Source organism: Channa argus, chromosome 6 (genome assembly GCF_033026475.1).
Source record: "Channa argus isolate prfri chromosome 6, Channa argus male v1.0, whole genome shotgun sequence".
NCBI classification, from domain to species: Eukaryota; Metazoa; Chordata; class Actinopteri; order Anabantiformes; family Channidae; genus Channa; species Channa argus.
Genome location: NC_090202.1, coordinates 28823609 through 28848686, shown reverse-complemented (window position 1 = coordinate 28848686; position 25078 = coordinate 28823609). Strand labels below are relative to the sequence as shown.

The window sequence follows — 25078 nt, the reverse complement described above, 5'->3', positions numbered from 1 at the left end:
GAAATTTCCATATTCTATATCTAAACATCAATATTTGCCTCAAAGTGCAGTGTTGGAGCCTTGTGTGATATTACTTTCACATTCTTTTCAAAAACGCATAACTGAAACACACACACACAGCCACAAACTTCTTTTTATTAAAGATTCACTATAATATACAAGGTTCCTTCTAGCCCTATCAAAATAAAAGCAAAGTAAAATAATATTAATTAATGTTTCTAATCTTTATCCTGTAATGTCATGTTACAGTAATTCATTCAGTGACACACACACAGACACACACACACACACACACATCCATATGAATAGATGTTTAAGACAGTTGACGCTGAACATTCTGATTAAATATCAAAATTGAACTCATCCAGTCTCCTGATTCCTCAAGCGAATGGCCACGCTGTTGATTTATTAATTTTTTTATGTTTTAATCACTTTGTAATGTACACGTCCGGTTGTTCGTTAGCATACATCATTTCATTTAAGGAACCACTTCTTTCTAGCAGTTTTTGTTTATGATTACACTTTTCTTGGTGTAATGATTAAGAAAATTTAAAGGTGCTGTGAGGTGCTGGGTTAACTTGAATTCAGCATCCGGACAAGTGAAATGTGTTTTTGTACGATAAAATACCTATGTTTTGATACCAAATTCATAGTCTTTGGATACCTCACTTGTTGTGACAGAGCTAAAGCCTCATTTCACTTCTGAAGGTTAAAACACATCCTTCGTCACTTCTAAATACTGTGGCTGATCTGGAAAATGAAACACTTTTGCTCCTTTAAAATTAGCGCTGTCCTCTATAAAGGTTAATAATTCATGACATTAATAAATCATGGAAAGTAAGAATGTTTTTCATGCAAACTAGGCCACCAGTTTGAGGTCCTCAAGGCAAATGGGGACATCCTGCAGGTCACTTCTCCTCTCAAATTTCCTTCGTACTTTCCAGCCTCGTCCACTGACAGCTTAACTAAAACCTCCTTTAGCTGAAGTCCTTGTTGTGGCTTGAGTGGTGAACTGTTTCAGATCAACCAACGATGGCAGTGTTGTTTTTTTATGAAGACCCTCTGATACGGCACATCAAAACTAATCTCATCACAACGTTACTCTTGTTCAGTCCCTAATGGAAACACGTAGGACAAAGTGCAGGCATGCGACCAGCCGTCGTTACGTTACCGTGACTGCTGGCTCAACGCTTCAGCTGGCTGGTGAAGGAGTGAGGAGCTGTTCCGTCTGAAAATACAACTCACGTCTAGGCTGTGGTTTTCTAGCTTCTGTTACACCTGGCAGGACGCAGAGAGGACGAACATGAACAAGAAGACAAACGCTGCACCGCCGAGTGTTTAAAGGGTGTCCAGACTGTAGTTTGACCTATAGGTTACTTCCATTGGCTCCACACTAAAAACAGCAGCAGTGGCGGCGCCGACACTTGTCCCCTTTATCTGTCAGTGAGTTTGGGCGAGTCCACCGGCTCTTCATCTTCGTCCTTATCATCTTTCGCCCCAATCAGCCGCTGGCGGGCAAAGTCTTCAAAGATGATGTCATCATCACTAAGGGAAGTGAAGGAGGAAGAGAGTTCTGAAGTTAATTGATAACAAAAGTATCTTAAGACAGTGCTCATTTGAGAAATTCTTGAATGGAGAACAGTTTTAGAGACAGTGGAACCAAGTCCAAGTTTTGATGTTCTGTAAGCATGACACAGCTGGGCTCGACATTCACGCTTCCCCACGGCGACCAAACTCTTTTTTTGAAATGTGTCATGCAGTTGCTTGATCGAGCAAATGAAAAATAAATGGCCGGTCTTCATGACGGCCATCGATGTTCTTAACATTAATTTATGTGTGTTGCCTCACTACAAATTGGTTAAAATATTATGTCACTCTTCAGATGCAAGAAGCGTGTTTGATCTAAACGTGTCCATGATCTCTAATTTCATGTGAACCGGAGACTGGGTCGTTTTATTTTAGATTTGATGCTGTCCTTCCACTCTTTACTAACGTCAGCATAAATTCCTAAAGTATTAATAACATGGATGCAGGCTACAGATGAAGTGTTCACCAGGCCTGTTTTGTCATGTTAATGTTACATCAGCTTTCTGAAGACTCAACAACTTTAACAGACATGAGCTGCAGCTGCCAGTTAAATTTATAATGTGTGAATGTCACAAAGTATCTGTGTTTCTAACTAAATGTAGAAAATATTGATGGAACTGTTACACTGGTAGGGGAGGTATGCTGAGCTGAGACACTCATTTTTCTCTTTTTATCAAAATAAAAGTCACAGTAATATACAGTAGTACAACTACTGCAGGTCATTGTTTTTTTTGTCGACTTTGGTCAAGTGTAGCTACTGAGGATCACTGACTTATCACACATAGGAATTTTAAAAACTCTTAGCTGTCTCTGTTTGTCCTTTTAGCAACAGCCAGAAAATCCCAGTTGAATAAAACAAAGTTACACTGACTTTTACAAATCTGGGTTTCTTTTTCAAATTGTAATTAGGGGTGATATCACTCAAAATCCTTCATTTCTGGACGTGATCTGTCCTTATTGGATCTCCCTGAATTACTTCTCTCCTATTACACTGTCTAGGCTACTTGATATCACATAAAAGCATCAGCTAGTCCACTTGACATTATTCCAACAAAGTTTTTACTGGAAGTGTTTGCTCATCATATTGAACAAATCAATGACAAATATTCTCTGACTATTTCAAAGTTGCTTGAATGGCCCTCATTTCAAAGAAAACTTGTCCTAATCCTTCTCTCCTGGACAGCTACTGCCCCATTGCCAAATTGCCATTTGTCTCTAAAATTCTAAAAAAAGAAGGTCTCTCAGCAGTCGCTGGGAGCTTTGGAAACAGATAACATTTTTGAAAAGTTCCAATCAGGTTTTCACAAAAATGACAGCACAGAGACGGCTTTTTACATTGTTAGTGGTTGTGCCCCACAGGTAGGAAGTGAGTTGGAAGAGAAGCAGAAATTCTGGAGCAAGTCAAATGAAGTGATGCAGAGCATCCCTAGAGGTGAGAGAGTTGTGATGTAGGTGAAGGGAAGAGAGGTAATGAGAATGTGATGGGCAGGTTTGGTCTTCAGGACAGGAACGCAGAAGGACAGATGGTGGTAGACTTTGCAAAGAGGATGGAAATGGCTGTAGTGAACACTTTCTTCCAGAATAGGTATAGTTTTCAGGGAGGAGCTGAGACAGGCTCTAAGTGGTCAGGAGATGCTTCCAGATGACTGGACCACTACAGCTAATGTGATCAGGGAGACAGGTAGGAGGGTACTTGGTGTGTCATCTGGAAAGAGGAAAGTGGACAAAGAGACTTGGTGGTGGAACAAGGAAGTTCAGGAGTGTATACAGAGAAAGAGGTTAGCTAAGAAGAAGTGGGACACTGAGAGGACTGAAGAGAGTAGACAGGAGTACAGGGAGATGCAGCGTAAGGTGAAGGTAGAGGTGGCAAAGGCCAAACAAAGAGCATATGAGGACTTGTATGCTAGGTTGGACACTAAAGAGGAAAAGGTGGATTTGTACAGGTTGGCCAGACAAAGAGATAGAGATGGGAAGGATGTGCAGCAAGTTAGTGTGATTAAAGATAAGGATGGAAATGTATTGACAGGAGGAGCTGTGGTATTGTATGAGGAAGTCTGGAACGGCAGAGAAGTATGTTAGATTGGTGCAGGACATGTATGACAGCTCTAAGACCGTGGTGAGGTGCTGTAGGTGTGACAGAGGAGTTCAAGGTGGAGGTGGGTCTGCATCAAGGATCGGCTCTGAGCCCCTTCTTATTTGCTCTGGTGATAGACATGCTGACAGATGAGGTTAGACAGGAATCTCCATGGACTATGATGTTTGCAGATGACATTGTGGTTTGTAGTGAGAGCAGGGAGCAGGTGGAGGAAAATCTAGAGAGGTGGAGGTCTGCTCTGGAAAACAGAGGAATGAAGCTTAGCCGCAGTAAGACAGAATACATGTGTGAATGAGAGGGACCCAGGTGGAATGGTGAGGTTACATGGAGCAGAGGTGAAGAAGGTGCAGGACTTTAAGTACTTAGGGTCAACAGTTCAGAGCAATGGAGAGTGTGGAAAAGAGGTGAAGAGGCGAGTGCAGGCAGGTTGGAACGAGTGGAGAAAAGTGTCAGGTGTGTTGCGTGATAAAAGAGTATCAGCGAGAATGAAAGGAAAGATGTTCAAGACGATGGTGAGACCAGAGATGTTGTTCGGCTTAGAGACAGTGGCACTGAAGAAAAGACACGAGCCAAAGCTGGAGGTAGCAGAGCTTAAGATGTTGAGGTTCTCTATGGGAGTGACGAGGATGGACAGGATCAGGAATGAGGACATCAGAGGGACAGATCATGTTAGATGTGTTGGAGATAAAGTCAGAGAGGCCAGATTGAGGTGGTTTGGACATGTTCAGAGGAGAAACTGTGAATATATCGGTAGAAGGATGCTGAGGTTGGAGCTGCCAGGCAGGAGGTCTAGAGGAAGAACAAAGAGGACATTTATGGATGTAGTGAGGGAGGACATGAAGTTAGTTGGTGTGAGTGAAGAGGATGCAGAGGATAGAGTTAGATGGAGGCACATGATTCGCTGTGGCGACACCTGAAAGTGAACAGCCGAAAGGAAAAGAAGATACTTCCATCCTAAGGGGCTTTATTAAAGTCTGTTAAGCCCATTGCTAGAAATCTTGTTGTTTTATTTGCAACTTGAGTTTTGAGCATCACATCCCAAAACTAGTTCATTTGTGTTCGAACCATCTTGGAAAAATCAGACCTATGTTAAACTTTAATCTTGCTGAGACCATTTATTCATGCTTTTATCTCCTATTGTCTTAATTAATGCAATAGCCTATTTTCCTCACTTCATCAAAAAGATTTGAAGGGGGCCTAGTGCCTCAGTGGTAGTGGTAGGGCATTGGGTTGGGATACAGAAGGCCACAAGTTTGAATCCCACCCCACCAGAGTGGCATATCCCAGCCACCAAGGGCCACCCTGGTGCCCGCATAAAAATGGGTTTTGGCAGGAAGGGCATCCAGTGTAAAAACGAATGCAGAATCAACATGCGGAAATCGTTCCGCTGTGGTGACTCCTGAAGGGACAAGCTGAAAGCTGTTGATCCATCAAAGGACTTAAAACGCCTACAAATTGTTCAGAACTCAGCAGCTCACCTCCTGACTGGTACCGGGAAGTTCAGCCACATTACTCCTTGTCTTGTACAAATCTCGTCTCCTCATTGGCTACTTGTTCATCTTAGGATAAAATTTAATATTTTATTGATTACTTATAAAGTTCTGCATGGTTTTGCTCCGTACTATATTTCTGATCTTTTAATTCCAAATGTTCCATTACTAAATGTAAAATCATCAGACAGTACATTGTTGTCTATTCCAACGTCCCGATTAAAAACCATGATGGAAAATGCTCCATCATTTTCCATAGAGCGTTTTCCATCATGGCTTCATCAGGCTCAGGATCTTTCAAGTATTGTGTTAAAACGCGTTTTTATCAAATTTCTTTTCCTGAAATGTGAGACTCATATAAATATACATAGTATATTCTATCCATGTCATTTTGTGTATTTTAACCTTGTGATTTTCTTTGATTTTATTTTCCTTTATACTGTACAGACCTTTGTACTTTGTTTTGATAAGGGCTCTATAAATAAAGCTCCTATCATTATTATTATCTATTCAGGCCTGTGGCCTCTGAGCAAAAGTTGGGGTGAAGGGTCTTGAGCAGTCTTTTCACTTCTCCACCCTTTTTGAACCAGCGAGCTTATTAGCCAACCACTGCTCCCATACAGTACTATGATCTACCACTGACTTACTATACAGTGAAATATTAAACTCTAACTTTGATTTGACCTATTTGTTGCTGGAGTAGCGTTTATTTTACTAACATCTCCTGCACCAAGCTTTCGACCTGTCTGAATAGTCTCAGCCCCCTGTCTTCCAGACCTGCTCCCTCAGCTCCTCGGTTCACTGACCGGATAAGTGAACAACCCATCATGCTCAGGATTCCTGAGAGGAAGCTGCACAAATTCAAGATTCCATCTTGAAACGAAAACACTTCTTCTCAAAGCACTTAGATTTGAAGCAAAATCATCTGAGAATGACTAAATGTAAATGACAAACTGACTCTGATATTGATATGAGGGTATAATGTGTAATTAGAAGCTTTATTGGTTGTCACTGAGGACATAAACATTTACACATACATACATACATATATATACATATATATATATATATATATATATATATATATATATATATATATATATTGTTAGTGGTGAGTGTCTCAAAGACACAACTGGTGCATGGGCTGGGATATGCAGTTGGAGACTTCTGTCAAAGTTCTATAAATGGAAATTTTTGGAGTTCTGGGCAGAATACACAACGATGACGAGTTGTGCCCAAATGCTGTTATTTCACTATAATCTGAACACACAAATAAAGTCTTTCCTCAGTAACATCTGTTCAGTGATCCTGAGAAGTTTTCTAATGTAAACATCATGCATCACTTACGATAAGCATAAGACATAACAGACAATGTGCTTGTATGCATTGTAATAATCCAATAACAGACCTTTCTCATTTTAACACAACTGTTTTTCTAAAACAGCCCTATGTTAGGTGCAAACAAGACAAAATAAAAAATTATTTTAACCTGATCATCTAAATGTGGTGCATTAAGGCTTTAGTTTGTTTCAGTCCCCTCACACTGCTCCTTCATGTTGTGTTAATGCCTGAGTACTGCTCGTGTTTGTGTGCTTATGTTAAATTGATGAGATGTTAATGACTTAACCGAATGAATTATCTCAAAATAACAGAAAATACTATGAGAAAATAAAAGTATATGAGTGTATGTTATAAGAAAAAAAAAAATCCTATAACTAGACTGAGCAAACGTGTTTTTTATTCAGGGAGGCAGCAGTTTGTCACGTTCACATCTGGTTGTTGTTTAACTGCATGCTTCTCAGGGAAATATCCATCACTGAAACATCAGTCCTGCATCATTAAAGACCTGGTGAGCATCAAAAAAACACCCAAAGTATCTGAGCCCACACTGTGGTCACCTGCTGCACGTGTGACTACTGTTTGTTACTGTGATGGAAAATCCATTCATCCTGTGGGCTGAGGTCCAACCATGGACAGGTCTCCAGTCTGTCTCAGGGCCAACACAGAGACATAAACAGACAGACAACCATTCACAGTCACATTTACACATACAGGCTATTACGAGTCACCAATTATCCCACCATGCATGTGTGAATCTGTTTTATCTTAATGCTTTATCCTGTCTCTTCTTAACACTGAAGCACCTGTGTTAATCATTGCACCCGGTCAATCTATACTTATTGGACACTATTTTGCGGCTAAACGAGAGTGAAATATGCAGAGTTGCTATCAGTCAGTTCACAAGATTCATTTTCTAAGGCTCTGCTGATGGCAGACTGAGTTACAGCCCATTTCCTGCAGCTCCCACAGCAGCAAGCATTAACACACATTAAAGCTGAGACTCAGGAGATGAGTCCATCACAGTAAATGCTTCAGCAGGTGGAGGGGAAACCCTCTCTTCTTTCAGGGTTTATTGACAAGGCCATAAAGCAGCCAGTCAGAACACAGAGAGAGGCAGCAGCTGGATGAGCCGGCAAGGATGGAGAGACAGGAAAACAGAGAGAAAGAGGAGAGATGGCTGCTTACTGTGTGTCAAACTCGATCAGGTTTGTGTCGATCGGAGCTTCATCTGGAGCTGAAAGAGAGAGAAGGTGGAAACATCGATGAACATTTGGAGATTATCATCAGACAAACTTCTCTAGTGTGGTGTTCCATCAGTGTCTCGCATCATTTCTCACATTATGATTTTACACTGAATTTGTAGTTTTTGGTTTCACTTAATGTCAATGAAAATCTACTTGCAAAGATAAAATCCATTACATTGTCTGGACCTCCTGAAATCCTGCAGTATGCACCAGCAGTAAACTAAAAATCACAAAATAAATCAAATTTCAATCACTTTCTTCAGCTTTACTGAGTTTGACTTTTTGAGGCAGATTAGAGTATGAACCTGCAGGGTGAACACGTAAACGGCACTTACCGTCTCTGAAGATGGATTCTTCTAAGGGCTTCGGGTGCATTAATGTGAAAGGCAGCTCAACAGAGACGTCACTGAAAAACATTCAATGTGTCAAGTCATAAAACCACCAATAATCCACAGAAGACCAATTAAAAACTGTAATTTGTGTGATTGGACTGTTGATAGGGTTTTTTCAGTGAGACGTTCAGGTGACCTTTGTAAATCTCAGTGTGTGGTTTGTATCAGTGTGTTCATCGATGATCTCAGTGACGTGACAGATCTTGAAAGGTTACCTCGCTGCCAGATCTCCCAGGAGCCTGAAATCAATAAACATTTAACACCTTAAGCTTCACAACAGCAGCACAGGGGTTCAGCTTCATTTCTACTGATGAGGTAATTTCCTGTCATGGTGGGACACAGCTCCTTATTTGTACAAGTGTTTACAAGAAGTGGGTCCAAATGTGTCTGTGTTCAGTCACAACAATAAAAACCTCTGCACAGCTACGTGAAACTGGCTGTTCGTTACACATCTTTGCTTCGGAGCTTAAGATGAAGGAAATGAGCAAATGTCTTCTGACTTTATAGAAGTTAAATAATCATGAAGAGAGATAAAATGAAACCTGGGACTGACACTAAAACTGAGCTTTGCCGTTCTAATAAAAATGCTCAAAAAAAAAAACAAAAAACTGTGGAGCTCTTGTGACAGTTTTCTGTTTTTCGATTAATGTGGTAATGTGTGAACAACACATCAGGACAGGAAAAAAATGTAATACTCAAGTGAAACTACTACTTCCTGAGATGTTTCATTCAGGACCCCTACAGGTGCTTTATGTGGTTTTTGGCATGTAGATGTTTAAAGTTAAAGCCTCTGCATTAAAAACTAAGTTTGATTTAATCACAAGCAGCATCTCCCCAAAATGAAGTTCTGTGTAGTTCGTGCCTGAATCTACACGAGACTCGAACTCGCCTCTGTGGTGTTGTGGTTTTACTGTGATTTACTGTGATTTACTGTGATTGGCTTTATCAATATTGGACATTGATAATTATTAATTAATATTAGTAATGGACATAAGCAGATTGATACAGTGAACTACATTCCCACCAACAAAACATGTTCACATTTATTTTAGGAAACATCTGATTGATTGATATTAAAGCTGTCTCAGTATGTGTCATGGAGGCATTTATTGCTTTAGTTGAACACCTAATTTGCAGTTGTCTTTGTCCATCTCGTTAAGTCTGTTCAAGAAGCAATTGATCTTGTGCGGCTTTGGAAACTTTCAGGGTTCCACAGGAAAAACAAACCCCACATGAGAATTTTAAGTCTGAGTACTGACCCGCCTCGAGACACCACCAGCTTGACCTTGACTTTGTATGACACAATGATACCGAGGATCTCCTTATTGGCTCCTTCTCTTAACCTGAACAAGAAAGAAAGAAATATCAGTTTGCTACTCTCCCACAGGCCTGGAAGGCATCACAGGCGTGGCGGGACTCACAGCGTGCTGGAGGCAAGGTTGGTGTCCTCATGCTTCAACTTCCCATCCAGAGCAAGGCCTCGTTTCTCTCGGTTGTTGGCCAATAAAGGAGTGAGGGTGAAAACTTTGCAGAAAGTTGAACTGGGAGCGACAATATCACTGAGGAGAGAGAAGTGTTGTCATGGCAACAAAGGATGAAGTGAGACATCGGTTTCTCACTGTAGACATTTCAGCATCAGGGTTTATTTATTGTACATTGTTTTTCTGTCATTAACAGTGAGTAATGCTTCGTTTTATTACACACTGTTTTAATAACATTAATTATGTAAAAAACATTTTACCAAACGTGTTTGACTCGGTTCCAGGATTCTCCAGCAGTAGTAAACAATTTCCTCAGCAGAGCCACTCAGGATTAACAAAACTATTTCATATACTGATATCATATTCTTCTTATTTTGCACACTATTGCACAGTATCACAACCGGGTTTTCTAAGAATCATATTTAACTACATGTTTTCTATTAAAATCTGCTACTGGAGCAAACAGCTGCAGAGGAAGGAAACTTACTCCGACTCCTCTGTGGCCACTGGACATTTGTACTGAGCTGTGTTGAACAGGCAGATGTCTGCGTACTGTCGCACTGTGGAAACATAAATCACAACGTGTTACAGATAACAAGCAGCTGCACACACACACACACACACACACACACACACACACAGGAGGCAGAGGACTAAAGTACCTGAGATCTTCATCTTCTTCACGGTCTTGTTGGTGTTGTTGGTGACGTGCACATTGACGCTGATGGGCTCCCCGTGGTAGTAGATCTGTGAGACAACAGGTACATACACGTGAGCTCAAACTATCTGTGATGTATTTTTCTACTTCTTCATCCATATCAATTACGATTACTACTGTACGTAGCAAATGTCACTTCATATTAATAATTACTGTTCCATTATTCCAATTACTACAGTCAAAGGTGAGCGTGTACTTTATGAGGACTGTTGTTATTTTCCAATTACAGAAATAAAAACATGATGATGATAAAGTCAAAGACATCAGAGTGATCATCTCAGTCTTTAGCTGAAGATATGATTCTGTAAACTGCAGCTCAGCTCTGACGGTTACTGACTGACTGATTATCACTCACACCACAGGACACTTGGACAACTTGGAACGTCTAGAGTCTGATGTGATGGATTCTTACAACTGTACTTGTATTCAGAAGATGATGTGCTGGCATGAAGCTTTGATCCTTAAAGCTCAGGTGTTACCTCTTTGTCCAGTGAGGCCTCCAGGTGCAGAGGTTTGTCTGACATCAGGAACTGTCTGGTGGTTTCTGCTGTGGGCTGAGGACCAGGTTTCTCTGGAGCGTACTGCACTTTCCTGATCACTAGACGCACTGAGTTCCTACAACACAGGTGTTCAAGCTTTTATCAATGTTCAGAAGGTGTGGGTATCCTTGTGGTTTATTTGCTGTCAGTAGTGAAGTGTTCACCCTGCTGCAGCTCTTTCTGTGCAGGCAGCTGCAAATGCACGCGCCATTTTACCTTTATTCATAATTCATCTCTTTATTCTGCTGAGGGCTGCAGCTGACTCACTTTTACCTTTTGTGGATCTTTTCTTCAACATGTTCTGCACAGAAAGCTTTCACCTCGAAGTCAACACCACAGGCCTGAGAACAAAGCAAGAGAAGACTGATTACTGATAAATTCATCAGTGCGCACTTATTAATATTAATGCTACTAGGGTGCACGAATCGGCATTAAACCACAGAGTGGCTGCACTGCAACACATGAGTCAAGCAGAAAGAAAAAGTTAAACATGAGCATCGTTACCTTCCCAGTGTCCTCTGGTCCCGGCTGCAGGGTGACAGAGCACGGCAGGTTCAGAGGAATCTGTCCACACATGAAGGAAAAGGATCTTAAGGTTCTTCACACTGAGGATAAATATTTTACAGACAGTTCAGGATCTGAGCCTGTGACCTGTTTTACCATTTGTAGGATGTAACTGCATCAGTGACATTTGTTCTCCTGCCAGTTCACTCCAGTTCTCACAGCCCCTATAGAACTGATGTCCAGAATAAAATCATAAATGTTTCAGTTTGTACTGGTCCTTTAAAGGCCTGGCACAAAATAATAATATATCCAAAATCCTCATATCATTTTCAAGAGCTTGTAATTTGGCTCGCATTCAGTTCTGACAGAGAAGAGTTCATCAGTTTGACCAACTGCCCCCTTTTTCATTAAAAAATCCAGTTCAGTGCTGTAACTTTTACGAGGCTATTAAAAAACCTGTTTGTTGTCTCTCACTGAGCTTCCTGTTCCAACAAGTATTTAACAAGATTTGACTATTTGACACAGAAAGAGACTGAGAGGAACCATGGGGTGAAAGAGGACTATGCTGAGCCAGAATCAAATATATTGAGGTCCATCGGTATTTACACAGTGACATAATGTTGACTCTTTGTGCTTAAAGTGTAGACTGACTTAAATATTACATGAACGTTTTCCTTCACAGCCCCCACATTTTTAAGGGCTCGGGAGTAATTGTATAAACATAATAACCTAATCATAAATTAATTCCATTGCATTTAACGATTCGTTACTTGGCATATGTAGAGGGCTGCTGGAGCCAGTCCCAGCTGGGTGTCTTCCTAGGTCGACGCTTAAAACATATATTGATTGTTTCAAACCCACTGTTGTGGTGCAAAGAGCTAAAACAAGGAAAACTGTATCAACGTCCAAATAAATATGCACATCTCATGGTATTACATCCAGACCAGTAAACCACAGGACCTTTTTCCTCTCTAAAGTAGACCAGGTCAACAGGTCCCTAAAATTATGATCATTTGAAATTTTCGTTCAGTCTAAAGTCACAGAGCTGCTGCTGAGCACTGGGCTGCTCTAAGAACACCAGCTGTGGTCCTGCTGTTACATGCACAACGGCTACATTTTAAAACTTGAACATGTAAAATGAAACAGCAGCAGCTGCTGCCTCAGCCTTTAATGACAAAAAAACCCCCACAAACATTAAGATATTGGGCAAAGCAACACATCTATATTTTGGCCTCTCTCCTGCTCTACTCATGGCCCTTGTCAGATTCTTGGTGACCTATGTGCAGTGTGTGCCTCACATTTACGTATTGGTGGGCCTGAATGATTGAGTCAATAAACATGAAAAAGGCAAACCTTCACATAACACACTGTCCTCAAGCATTAGAAATTGTGAATTATATTTGACTGTACTTTCACTTTTTTTGCAGATGAAATGTTGACAAAAAGACTGACTACCTCAAAGGTGAACGGGTAGGCATGTTCTCCTAGTTTTTTAATCAGCCGTTCCTGAAGACGAGTCAAACTCTTCTTCTCTTCAGGCACAGGAGGAAAGGCCTGGACATTTGCCACGAACAGGTCCTTCCGAAAAGTCAACCCAAGGACGTCCAAATCTTCACGACCGTAACGGAACGCACAAGTCAGGGTCACAAACACTGAATCAAAAAGACACAAATTATATGTTAAATACATAGGATCTGAAGACATTGTGAAAATGCTTTACCCCTGGTCACCCGTATCCTAACTCCGTACTGGACAATAGTAGAGAAGAAATAATAAGAAAGCAGATCTCATTTAACTACACATTTTTACAAAAACATCCAAGGCTTAAGGACACTGCCCTGTGGAACTCCACAGTTTACAGAGGATGGAGAAAGATGAGATTTTTGAAAAGAATAAAAGAAATCATTCTTTAATGAAATTATTCTTTAAGGTTGGGACCAAAAACTGGGCCATAAGCCAACGTTGTTGCCGTGATCAAACTACTACAACATCTAAACTCTGTACATGGCACACACTGGCCAAAGAAGTATGTTTTTTAATTCCCCAATTATGAATGTCTTTTTGTGAATCCAACAGTACTGCACTATGTTCTGCCTTCATGAAGGTGAGAATGCAAATCTTTGCCATCCATCCCATGCATGTTAACAAAGCTAAACAGAAACAAACAGAAATACAATACAAATCATTATTTAGTCATTTAGTCTGTAAATGAAAACAGAGCGTTCTCATGTTAAGAGCTGCATTTAGCTCTAGGTTATAAAATGGAGTCGTTCCTTTAGTTGGATTTTCTCGCATGACAGCTATGAAAATATTTAACCAGCAGGCAGGTGGTTCAGTTTCCCACCTTTCCTCTCCTTCAGGTACTCCGGGTCGATCAGGACGACACCGTCTGCAGGAAGAAAAGACACACAGTCTTCAACCGCCTTTATTCCAAAGTCAACCAGGCCACATGTCTGACATCATCCAGTATCAAAGACCATTGACTAATTTCTGACTGATGATGAAAGAATGACAAATTAACATTTGTGAAAACTGATCTCACCGACAGGCTCCACCAGGTCCACGTGGTCCACAAAGTCTCTCTTTCCCAGATAGACAGTGAGCTGAGGACATAAAAGGTCTGTCAGTGCAGCAAACAGCCAATTGGTGTTAGCTTACATTAGAGTAACCAGCCAATCAGAACACAGAAAAAAGACCCTTTTCTTAGGCTTTCACGTGTGAACTACATACCTTCTAAAAAGATGCTAAGATACAAAACTGGATTTAATAACCGTACTGTGTAGAAAACCCCAGAGACCGAATCATGTCTAATTAGCCAACTAGTAAACTGCATGGATTTATGAATGATTTATTATGAACATGACTGAAGAGACATAATGTGTCATGGAAAAACATTACTGACTTAAGTGTTGGAGCCAGGACACTGCACTTTGAGATACTTCTGTGTTATTAACCATCCAGATATGGTTTTATGTTAGTCTGTACATGTCCTGTGAGTGTCCACACAGAGACAATTCCCCTTACGTCTTAGAGCAGAATGAAGATGAAAAGGACTCACCTTCCCATTGGGACTGGCTTTCTTAAACACTCTGAAGATAGAGAGGAAAAGAACGTCAGTGGAACATGGCACATTTTTTGATATGTTTCTTTCTAAGTGCAGGACTGTGTCCATATGTTGTTGTGTACTTGCTACACTTTCTGTCCATCTGTACACATCTCTGTTTGTTCCCAAATTTAACACAATTTACAAGTATTTAAATCCTTACAGTTGAAAAAGGTCCATCTTTTCCCAAATGTTGAGGTCCAAAAGTCCACAAACATATAAGAGCTCATATTTTCAGAGTGATCCCTCAGAAATCATCACCACTACCCTCATCATAGTAATCGGCAGCAGTTTCCTCTCTCTGAGTTTCTGTCTAATACTGTCAGACATTATTACCCCCCTCCCTTCTGTGTTAATGCTGTCATAAATTAGCTGTTGTGGATCCATTAGCTTTCAGCCTCCCCCTTCATCAATCAGCAGCATCAGGACGCTGTTTTAGCGGAAATCTCCAAGACTCCTGGGAGCTCGCTCAGCATCATTGCTGCAATTAGTCCAATTAAATTTTAACACAAAGCATCTCTCACATCACAAATCAAACATGAAACACTGACTGTGCAATGACTCAAACAGTCAAACCACAGTTATAATGCAATTCAATCACTTCAGGACATTTATCAACAACACGTCTCCATTTTCTGTCCCTTTGTCTTTGCTAAAGTCACACGAAATATTGCTCACTCAAAAATTACAACTTTATCTGCATCTGTACTTTGTGCAGTGATGACACAGCGTCAGGACCTTCAGCTTTCTGTGAGAAATGGACAAAGACAGTAAAAGCTTCACTAACAGGCAGGGGAGACAGAGGAAGACAAAGGAAGAGACGGTCTGACAGCGATAGGAGAGAAAGCCTGTAAACAAGATTAAAGATTTATTCAGTGATGCTACACAGGACAGAAAAAGACACATAGAGACGCAGATTCTCTGATGGACTAAAGTACTGAATCTGAATCTGTCCAACAGCTTAAAAGATGCGACTCACAACTTTAACTAAATTAGCAACCAAATTGCTCCTTGATCATGATTGGGTGGTTGGTCTGTGCTACATCTGATCCAATCCCCCTTCAGAATCTTTTCCCAATAATCACGTACCCCACACATTTATTAAAAAGACTAAAAGGACAAAAAGATGAGGAAGGGACACCACAAATGACAAACAGCTATTGTAAAACAGGTTAGGGATGGTCTGATGTATCAATCCTATCGATTATTGAATAATTTCTTGTCTTTTGATGCCAGATTGTGTTACGTAATGGGGTGTCTCACATATGCAACTGAAGAATTGACACAATGGATGCTGTGGGTCAAGAACAGGACAGAGAGAACCCAGCTAAGGTCTTCCACATAAAGCTGGTTTGCTTTCCCAAATATTACAGATACATACAACATTACTAGAATCATCAATAAGGCCCCACTCCCTGTTAGACTGCTTTTTACCCAGATCTCTCTGAGCTAACTTCAATTATTACCTCATCTAAACTAAACTGTCTGCTAGACCCTATTCCAACTAGTTTGCTCAAGGAAGCAGAAGTAAAAGTCACGAACGATCTCATAGCATCAGATAGTGGTCTCTTTACTTGTTCTGTTAGATCTTAGTGCTGCATTCATTACCATTGATCACAACATTTTATTACAGAGACTGCAACATGAAATTTGGATTAAAGGAACTGCACTAGGTTGGTTTAAATCTTATCTATCTGACAGATTTCAATTTGTTCATTAATGATGAATTAATAAAGAATCCTCCATGCACACAAAGGTTAGCTATGGAGTTGGATGTCCCACAATTTTTTACTTCTAAACTCAGACAAAACTGAAGTCATAGTATTTGGACCCAAAATCTCAGAAATATGATGTCCAACCATATCGTTACTCTAGATGGCATAAGTCTGGCCTCCAGTACTACTACAAGGAACCTTGGAGTTATTTTTGACCAGGATTTGTCCTTTACCTCACATATAAAACAAATCTCCAGAACAGCCTTCTTCCACCTATAGAACATTGCCAAAATTAGGAACATCCTGTCTCAAAGTGATGCCGAAAAAATGGTCCATGCATTTGTTACTTTTAGGTTGGACAACTGTAATTCCCTACTTTCAGGATGCCCCAGTAAGTAAAGAGCCTGCAATTAATCCAAAATGCTGCAGCAAGAGTGCTGACTGGAACTAGCAAGAGAGATCATATTTCACCTTCACTAGCTTCTCTCCATTGGCTTCCCATTAAATGTAGAATAGAATTTAAAACCCTGCTTCTTACATATAAAGCTCTGAGTGGTCAGGCTCCATCATATTTAGAAGACCTCATAGTTCATATCATCGCAGTAGACCACTTCGCTCTCAGAATGCAGGCCTACTTGTGGTTCCCAGAATTTCCAAAGGTAGAATGGGAGGTAGAGCCTTTAGCTATCGAGCTCCTCTCCTGTGGAACCAGCTCCCAGTTCTGATTCAGGAAGCAGACACCCTCTCCACTTTTAAGTCTAGGCTTAAAACCTTCCTCTTTCATTAAGGATATAGTTAGTTATAGTTATGCTGCTATAGGCTTAGACTGCTGGGGGACCCACCCCCCGATGCACTGAGCTCCTTTCCTCCTCTTGACCCTCTCTCTTCTCCTCTCACCCCACAATTGTCACCACTGTATGACATTTTCACCCAGAGTTGTCTTTCTCCTTCTCTGTCTCCCACTGTCCCTCTCTGTAGGTGCAGGCTTTGCAGCTGTGCGTTTTCCATTTTCATTGACTTTTTTGTGAATTGGTGATATATAATATATATATATATATATATATATATATATATATAGAGAGAGAGAGAGAGAGAGAGAGAGAGAGAGAGAGAGAGAGAGAGAGAGAGAGAGAGAGAGAGAGAGAGAGAGAGAGAACTCAATTGAATTGAATTAATTGCTAAGAACACGCTAAAAAGAGAACAGTTTTAATAATTTACCACATCGTATTTTAAAACTGAGCAGGTTCTGATGGTCTCTCTCTGAGAGACAGCAGCTGCCCACTCTGCCAGCAGGACTTGTTCAGCAGTGAATCACATCAAAGTGGAGGACAAAGGATAAGTGAGTTTGCATTGACTGAAGTAACTGTCATGTAGATGGGTAAGCTGGTTTCTGAAGACAAAGAACCAGCAGTTGAGTGAAAGAATAAATGGTAAATGGTCTGTGCTTTTCTACCTATTGGCACTCAAAGCGCTTCTTATTCACCCATTCGCACTCACAATCACACATACACTCATACACCGATGGGGGAAGTTGGGGTTCAGTGTCTTGCTCAAAGACACTTCAACATGTGACCAGAGGAGCTGGGATCGAAAGAATAACTTCAGTATTGTTGGATATGCGCTCTACCTTCCTGCGTCACAGTCCTTAAAGCTCAATCCCTTAAAGTTAGTCGATAATGATGACCCCCAGATTTCTGGCCGACTTAGTGTGGACAATCACTGTAGCTCCGATGTTGATGTTGTGTTGCGTTGAACGTCTGGCTTCCCTAACAATTTCGTTTCATAGATTTCATATTTGATTTATTAAAGACAATGAGTCTATATGGCTTTAGTGTTGTAGAAATTATCTCAGTTGTTAGTTTAGTAGACACACTGTGCTCAAACAAAGACGGTTAATCCTGGTTAAACTACGTTGTGCTTTCGAATCCATATAATGTGATTTTTTTTTTTTTTTTTGACACTAAGTATCTAAGAATTTAAGTACCACCAAGTGTATGTACTGTACCAATATGAAGACCTTTTAACAACACCCCACCCAAGCACAGGTGGTCTGCTGGGGATTTAGGAAACGTGCAATACACTGGATCACAAACAGCTTCACTCACCTGCATTTAGGAGATATTGAGCGTTACTTTAGATTTTTCAGTGGTTTCTGCACTTTCTAGTTGCTTTGTAGAGTCCAGTAATACCAATAATAAGTTAAAATTAGTTCAGGTCAAACCTTTAGACCTTTAATTTCAAAAACTCATCAGTAAATTTACTTGTTACAGTAACAGCTCCATCTTTACCAGCGGAGATTAAAGTGACGAAAACGTTGAATGCATTAATAATTAGAATCCAATAAAATCACACATCTTCTGGAAATGACCTGTTCTGCATTATGAGTACTTTTACTTTTAGTTGTTCATTCATATATTTTTATACCTAAGAAGAATTTTGTGATTTATACTTATAATGAAGGGAACGAACCAAGCACACCACTGCTTGCATGAAGTCGTCCGCATGAAGTCGTCCGCATGTAACACAAATGGACAGGACAAAGTGACCCCCCCCCATTCTTAGGTGCTAATACCAAGATAACCAGACCAACCCAGACTACTGCTCTACATCACCCCACAGTCCCCACTACATGGTCACTACATACTTATCTGTAGCCAGCAGCAGCATAACTACTTATGAATAATCACAAACATTTCAAATGACACAAAACACACAAGTAGTGATGCACTGATTGTGTGTTTGCTGCTGCTTCACTGGCTTCTTGTCAGATTTTGTGTACATTCAAAATGAGTAATTATTTTTAACCTCTGGCACAACCCTACTCCACCATCCATCAGTGAGCTGCTGATACAGGCACAGTCGGCAGGTTTATTACTAAAGGACCTTTTAACTAAAATACAGGACATAAAAAGGCTTTAAGACACGACATCGACTAAAGAGACTGCGACAATAATGGATTCATTCTTGGCAACCTGCACAGCTCTGTCGATCAGCCAACGCACACTGAAATATCTCAGCAACTACTACGTAGCTCAAAAATCTTCATCCAGTTTATTGATTTTTTTTTTTAGGGATTTTACAGTCGACACACATACAATATCAATATGGTGCTGTCAAAGGTTCTGTTCAGTGGCCACTAGACTTCCGCTTGTTCTTGAAGATGTCTCTCTTCTCATCTGAAAGTTTTGTCCAGCTGGCTAAGAGAAGCATGGCTGGATCTCTGTGAAGTCACTAAGTCTTTGTCCATTGATGGTCACCAAGGGGTTGTCGTCCCCCTGCTTTGATGCTTGGAGTCACAGAGGAGCTGGACTACGACCTCTGATCAGTTCATCGGTCCTGAGGCGGCTCCGCAGACGCCCACACCCTGTCACAGATGGGACACAAACTACTGCCTCTTGTTTCAAAGAGTTTTGTATTTTGTTTTTATTAATTTTACACCATTTGTCTCACACTTCAGGCTGTGAAAGGACATCTCAGCAGCTCTTCTGTGATTCCTGTAGCAAATGTGGATTTCATCATCAGGGATGTGAGTTTAAGAGGAGCTTAATTCCTAACTCCCTAACTAGACTCAAGCTGAGGACCAACCTGCACATGTGTGGTATGTTACCATAGGAACATGGACACGGAAAGTTTTGACAACATGTGATGCACCCCAGGTGACGGTCCAGCTCGGCTCGACTCGTCTCCCTTTCAGTACTAGGTACTTTTCTCTTGGTTTGTTGCAGATATAGTACCCTCTCAATGTAGCTGGTCGTCATACTCACACATTAGGAAGCTACTGTGACACAAACACACAGGATATCGAAGCACAGCTGACTCTCAGTGTGAGACTGTTTGTCACAGCGAGGACACAACTATAGTTTCACAAGAATCTGAAACCAGCAAGATAAAAAAAAAAAAAACAAACAGCTCAGCTCACTAGGAACCACGATGCAGGCGATATTGAGAAAGTACAAGGTACCAGGAACACAAGTGTCGCCTGCTAGAAAAGCAAGGTGACGAGTGGATTCAAGCTGGTCCAGTGCAGTCTCTGGATGTCAATAACAGACTGGTTTTAACTAGATCAGGAGCAATTACACAACATCTTTTCCTCTTCTTCTGCCCCTTCATCAGCTGTGAATGCCCATATGGCCTGTGGCAATGCCGTCACCGACTTCCTTTTTCCGGAGCTCGCTCAGAGCTGAGTGGTTACAGCACCTGTCATGTAACTGTAGCTGGCAGGTCCAAGTCCAGCTGGGGACTTTTCTTCTTGTCATTATCCTGTCTTGTCCCACGTTTCCTGTCACCTCTTCAGCAGCGCAATAGAGTCATTAATGGACCAAACATTACTTTTCTTTGCAACTCAACACAAATATCCTCAAATGGAGAATGTAATAGATTTTCTATTGTGGATACGGTTCATAACTTAGTCCACCTCTTTTATTTCTATGTTGTTTTGGACAAAAACATTTATTTATTTTATCATGGTGGATCTCTGTATTAGGAAAATACCACCTCGGACAAACAACATATAACTTATTTCAGAATTACTAAGTTCCCTTTACTGCCTTCATAGGATTTAAGAGCTGGAGCTGCTGATCATTAGCCCTTTATTAACTAATCAGTGCCTCCACTGTTCCTCCACATCAATCTGGAAAAGGTTCTAAAACAGTTTCCAACAATTCAAAGTTCTACAGCGAGAACGATTATTCACAAGTGGAAAACTTTCAAGAAGACATTCCAATTTTCCTAAGAGTGGACGTCCCAGCACATTGATCCTAAGGTCAGACTGTGCAATACCCAGAGAAATACAAAAAGAGGTTCCCAAAACTGCATCTGAACAAACCACAAACTACCAGTGCCATGTCTGATAAAAACGAACATTTTAGCAGAAACACCTCATAGGGAATGATTTCGACTTGTTTTTCAGCCACAGGAACTTGACCAAAAAAACTTGACCAAAAAAAACTTGACCATCTTTCTCTGTAACCAAGGTGACTCCATAACCAAACACTGTATTCTTTTCCATCTTGTCTCCATTTGTTAATAACTGCAGCATTCAATATGATCCATTGCACTGAAACATAATTATGTTTCCTACAAAAACATTAGGAACATAGGAAAGTAATCTTCAGGAGATAATAGAGGAAGGGTGGGGGCTCACACTGAGAACCACCCAGTGGCTGCACACGAGCCCTGCTGAGTCTCAAACATGTGAAAACTGCTTTAACAAAATGCAGTTTTAATTGAACTTGACAGCTGTTTTAAATGTGTCACTTTTTTACATCGTGACTCCAAGTGACAAACTCTAAATGAAATCTACATGTTCAAACACACAAAGTGTGAGACTGAGCTGCTCTGTATGTCAGAGCCATCGCACCGAGCTCATTAATATTCTCCTGACACATCACACTCTGATCGTTGAGCCTGCAAACACAGAAACACTCACACACAAGGCCATTGGGTAGAAGCACACAGATTCTGAGGTCTGAGTCGACTTCTGTGTGACAAAAGGCTTAAATCGGGTAGAGTTTACACTTAATTTATTAACTATCTGAGCTCAAAGGGTCAAAACTGGCAATAAATTCACTGGATAAAAGATTAAAGAAATGGTGACCTGGAAATTTCTATAGAAATCCAATAAAATGTAGAAACATAGAAAAGTTTCAAATGAAGTTTTCACACAGGTTTGAGTATTAAAAGCAACATAAGAAAATACGTGAATGAAACTGGTCTGTAGCTGATCAATGTTTGTGTGTTAGATTCGCAGTCCTTCCTAAACCTATAACCACATTTCACTACAAACACATTTCCCCAAAGTCAGCTGGGATTTTTAGATTTATAGTTTTTCATTTGTGTAAACTGTCCTGAATTGTCTGTGATCATCTGCTGTCACAACGACAAAACTGTGACTGAGGAAAATGTAAAAACATGAAAATAATATATGAGGTTCTGCAGCCTCGTTTCCTCTGAGAGCAGGAGCTTTATTGTGGAGGGTCATCAGAGATGACCGTCTCTTCAGGAAGTGGAAGTCAGACTGAGTTTCATGGATGTTTTCACTTGTGACTCCAAAAACTCAGAGTTCAAGTTCTGCTTCCTGTCAGTCAGTTTGTGTCTGTGGGTCACAGCAGTGTTTGGTGAGACTGTACCTCACATCTCTCAGAAACTTTTCCAAACTCAGCTGTTAGAAGTTTTTAACAGGGGATACACATCAGTTTGGCTGTGTCAGTCCCGTGGTCTGGGGAAACCTCCAACCAATCTGATACATGTGAAGTACCCACGCAGTGCAGGGACGTTTAAAGCTTTTAAGTGGCACTGTGCAACTTAGGTTAGCACGCAAAGTCAAAATCAATCCACCTTGCTCCACCCCTTCCTGCTCTGCTACGCTCTTCTACAGTCTGCTACACTCCACCATGCTCTGCACAGCACAGGTATTATTCACTTTGCACAGCAGTTAATAAGCAGCAGCAAAACTTGCTAGGAAAGACACCAACAGCTCCTCTCCACTTTTAGAGAAGTTATGGAGATGATTAAAAACACTGTTACTTCACAGGTTCAAATACTTCACTGTAACAAATTATATACAACATAATGAGCACATGCACGAAGACACAGTAGTACAGAAAGTAAGATGGTCTCTGCTTTTAGCAGCTGCAGGCATAAAACAAACATTAATTCATTTACAATAAATAATTATAATAATAAATAATATAATAATCTGAAATAATAAATATAATAATAATCTAAATATATTACTTAAAATCAATATTCTGAATAAATAAATATTCTGAAAATGATGCATCCTGCACAATTAGTACTTTTACTTTTGCCACTCAAAGTATATAGTTTTACAAAAGTAACACTCTGAATGCAGGATTATTACAAACTGACAATCTAAGTACTTATGTATGTTTTAGGTACATGTTGTAACCCTGTGTTTTTACAACTAAACTGACATTAAGATTCTGGTATCATCAGATCTATGCAGCAGGTAGAAACCTGCATCATCACTTCAAATGACTACATCTGAGTGACCTGTGGAAAAGTAACATATTACTTTTGTTTGTTATTGAGTCATTATCCTCACTTTTTAAACTAGTGACGAAAATCTTATTAAATCAAAGCAAGACAATAATTTAAAAAATGACCAGAAGAATCAGAAATTTGCTGCTCACAGAGACGTGACACTACTGAGGTCCTGAACAAACCTTATGTAACATTACCACACACACACACACACACACACACACACACACACACACACACACACACATATTTCCTGTGTCTGTATTTAAAGGTTCTGTGAGGAATCAGCAGCGGAACAATGTGAAGGAACAAAAATCTGCATGAAAACACACACAAAGACGTTGTGTATCAGGGTACTGCTGCTGCGCACACACGGACACACTGAATCCTACCTGGTTCCTTTATCCCCCATCCTGACGACGCAGACGAGTGGACAGCAGCCGGACTAGATGATGGAATAGGAGGAGGAGAAGGGTGGGGGGATGCCGTCACCGTGGTAACTGAGGGGAGGATGTCTCTCTCTCTCTCTCTCTCTCTCAGGAAGCTGTCGTCATGCCGTCAGATTCCCCTCAGTGGGAAGAAAAACCTCCATCTGAGTTCAGATCCACAGAATGACTGAATCCACCACTCTGCTCCTCCTTCTCTCCTCCCCCCATTGTCTGTGTCCCTCTCTCCTGACACACACATTAGCAATAAAATGTGTTAAAACACCCAGGGGACACATTTTATTTCTGTCTCCCACATTAACATCATTGTGACAGCTGTACTCTGACCTCAATTATCCCTTTGTCCATCAGTCAATCAGTCTGCCCCTCAGTAAACACATAAATCTATGAATTCATGTTTTAGCTCTAAATTTAAATCTTTAAGACTGAAACAACAAAATGATTCAGATAACACTAAACAGAGAAAAACAGACCAGTTAATAGCATCTGTATGGAAGATCAATAACGACAAACAGTGATTTTTTTTTTTAAGAATTTTCATTTTAAATAAAAAAAATTCAAATCAAAAACTTTTAAAAATAAAAAACTGTAAATTTTACAAAAATGTTAAGAAATGTTTCCTCAACATTTGTAAATACACTATTGTCCAAAAATCTGCTGAAATTAACTTGAATGAAATTTTATTCAATAAAGAATGTTGTTTTTTCTTTCTAGATTAGCAAAAGGTTGTAAATGTGATTTCTGATAATACAAAGACAAGAAGACCCACTCATTTATTTCTGTACAGTAAAGAAATTTGCTCAGATTAGAAGATAAATCTAAGTTTAGAATTTTAACTTCTATGTAATAGATTTTACAACTCAATACTTTAAACATCACAGAGTACGGCAGTTTTTGTAGTGGGGGATCCACATTTTAAGTGAGGAGTGGCACAACAAATAAATAATTATAAATACAAATGTCAGAAGATGCTACCTAGATGAAAATATTAGCAGTTATAATATGAGTAACTTTTTCTATATCACAGCAATCATATCACAAAAAATTTTGGAGAATTGTGTGAGCAAAGTCTGATCGTAGGTGGACTCATCTAAGGTCCTTTTTGACTTGTTAGTGTGACAAAGTCCTGACATTTAGATTCAGCTCTGCCAAGAAGGCAGACTGCATTTTGTCTGAGAGGCTGAATCTGGACCAAATGACTAAAGATGAGACATATAAAATATCTCAGTTTGACGTTCGAGGGCACAGTGGTTAAGTGTCCTTTTATGAAAGAATCAAACTTAAACTGTAAAAGTGAAGGGGGGGAGCTGTTTGCTCTAAATGCTTTAGGTTTCCACAACCTTTTAATCTGTTCTTAAACTGTTTTCACACATATTCTGTCTCTCTAACTATGTTTACAGGCACTTGAGTAACCGGGG

At 40.2% G+C, this 25078-nt stretch overlaps 1 protein-coding gene across 12 annotated transcripts; it reads right to left on the bottom strand.

Annotated features, from left to right (window-relative positions):
• Positions 1–115: 115 nt before the first annotated feature.
• arrb1 (arrestin, beta 1) lies at positions 116–23844 on the bottom strand. Of its 12 annotated transcripts, none has more exons than XM_067508221.1 (17): positions 23607–23844; positions 14450–14480; positions 13934–13994; positions 13736–13780; positions 12844–13043; positions 11392–11451; positions 11161–11228; positions 10828–10963; positions 10293–10377; positions 10118–10190; positions 9571–9708; positions 9409–9492; positions 8365–8388; positions 8093–8163; positions 7933–7977; positions 7699–7747; positions 116–1545 (listed from the first exon to the last, which is right to left on the bottom strand). In XM_067508221.1, the coding sequence occupies exons 1-17, from the start codon at positions 23624–23626 to the stop codon at positions 1434–1436; spliced, it is 1302 nt and encodes a 433-aa protein (XP_067364322.1). In that variant the 5' UTR covers positions 23627–23844; the 3' UTR covers positions 116–1433. The 12 variants fall into 12 exon arrangements, with proteins under 12 accessions (XP_067364322.1, XP_067364323.1, XP_067364314.1 ...); XM_067508222.1 differs by having other exon boundaries at positions 12847–13043; positions 23607–23842; XM_067508213.1 differs by lacking the exon at positions 23607–23844 and adding an exon at positions 15282–17176.
• Between the last annotated feature and the right edge of the window lie 1234 nt (positions 23845–25078).

Excerpts from the sequence above, each read along its gene's own strand:
- arrb1 (XM_067508213.1), bottom strand. The coding sequence starts at position 15,400 with ATGTGTCTTTTTCTGTCCTGTGTAGCATCACTGAATAAATCTTTAATC. Across the intron at positions 11,452-12,843 it reads ACCCGTTCACCTTTGAGGTA|ATTCCTCTGAACCTGCCGTG; the intron begins GTCAGTCTTTTT and ends ATGTGTGGACAG. Across the intron at positions 1,546-7,698 it reads CTGATCGAGTTTGACACACA|TGATGATGACATCATCTTTG; the intron begins GTAAGCAGCCAT and ends CACTTCCCTTAG.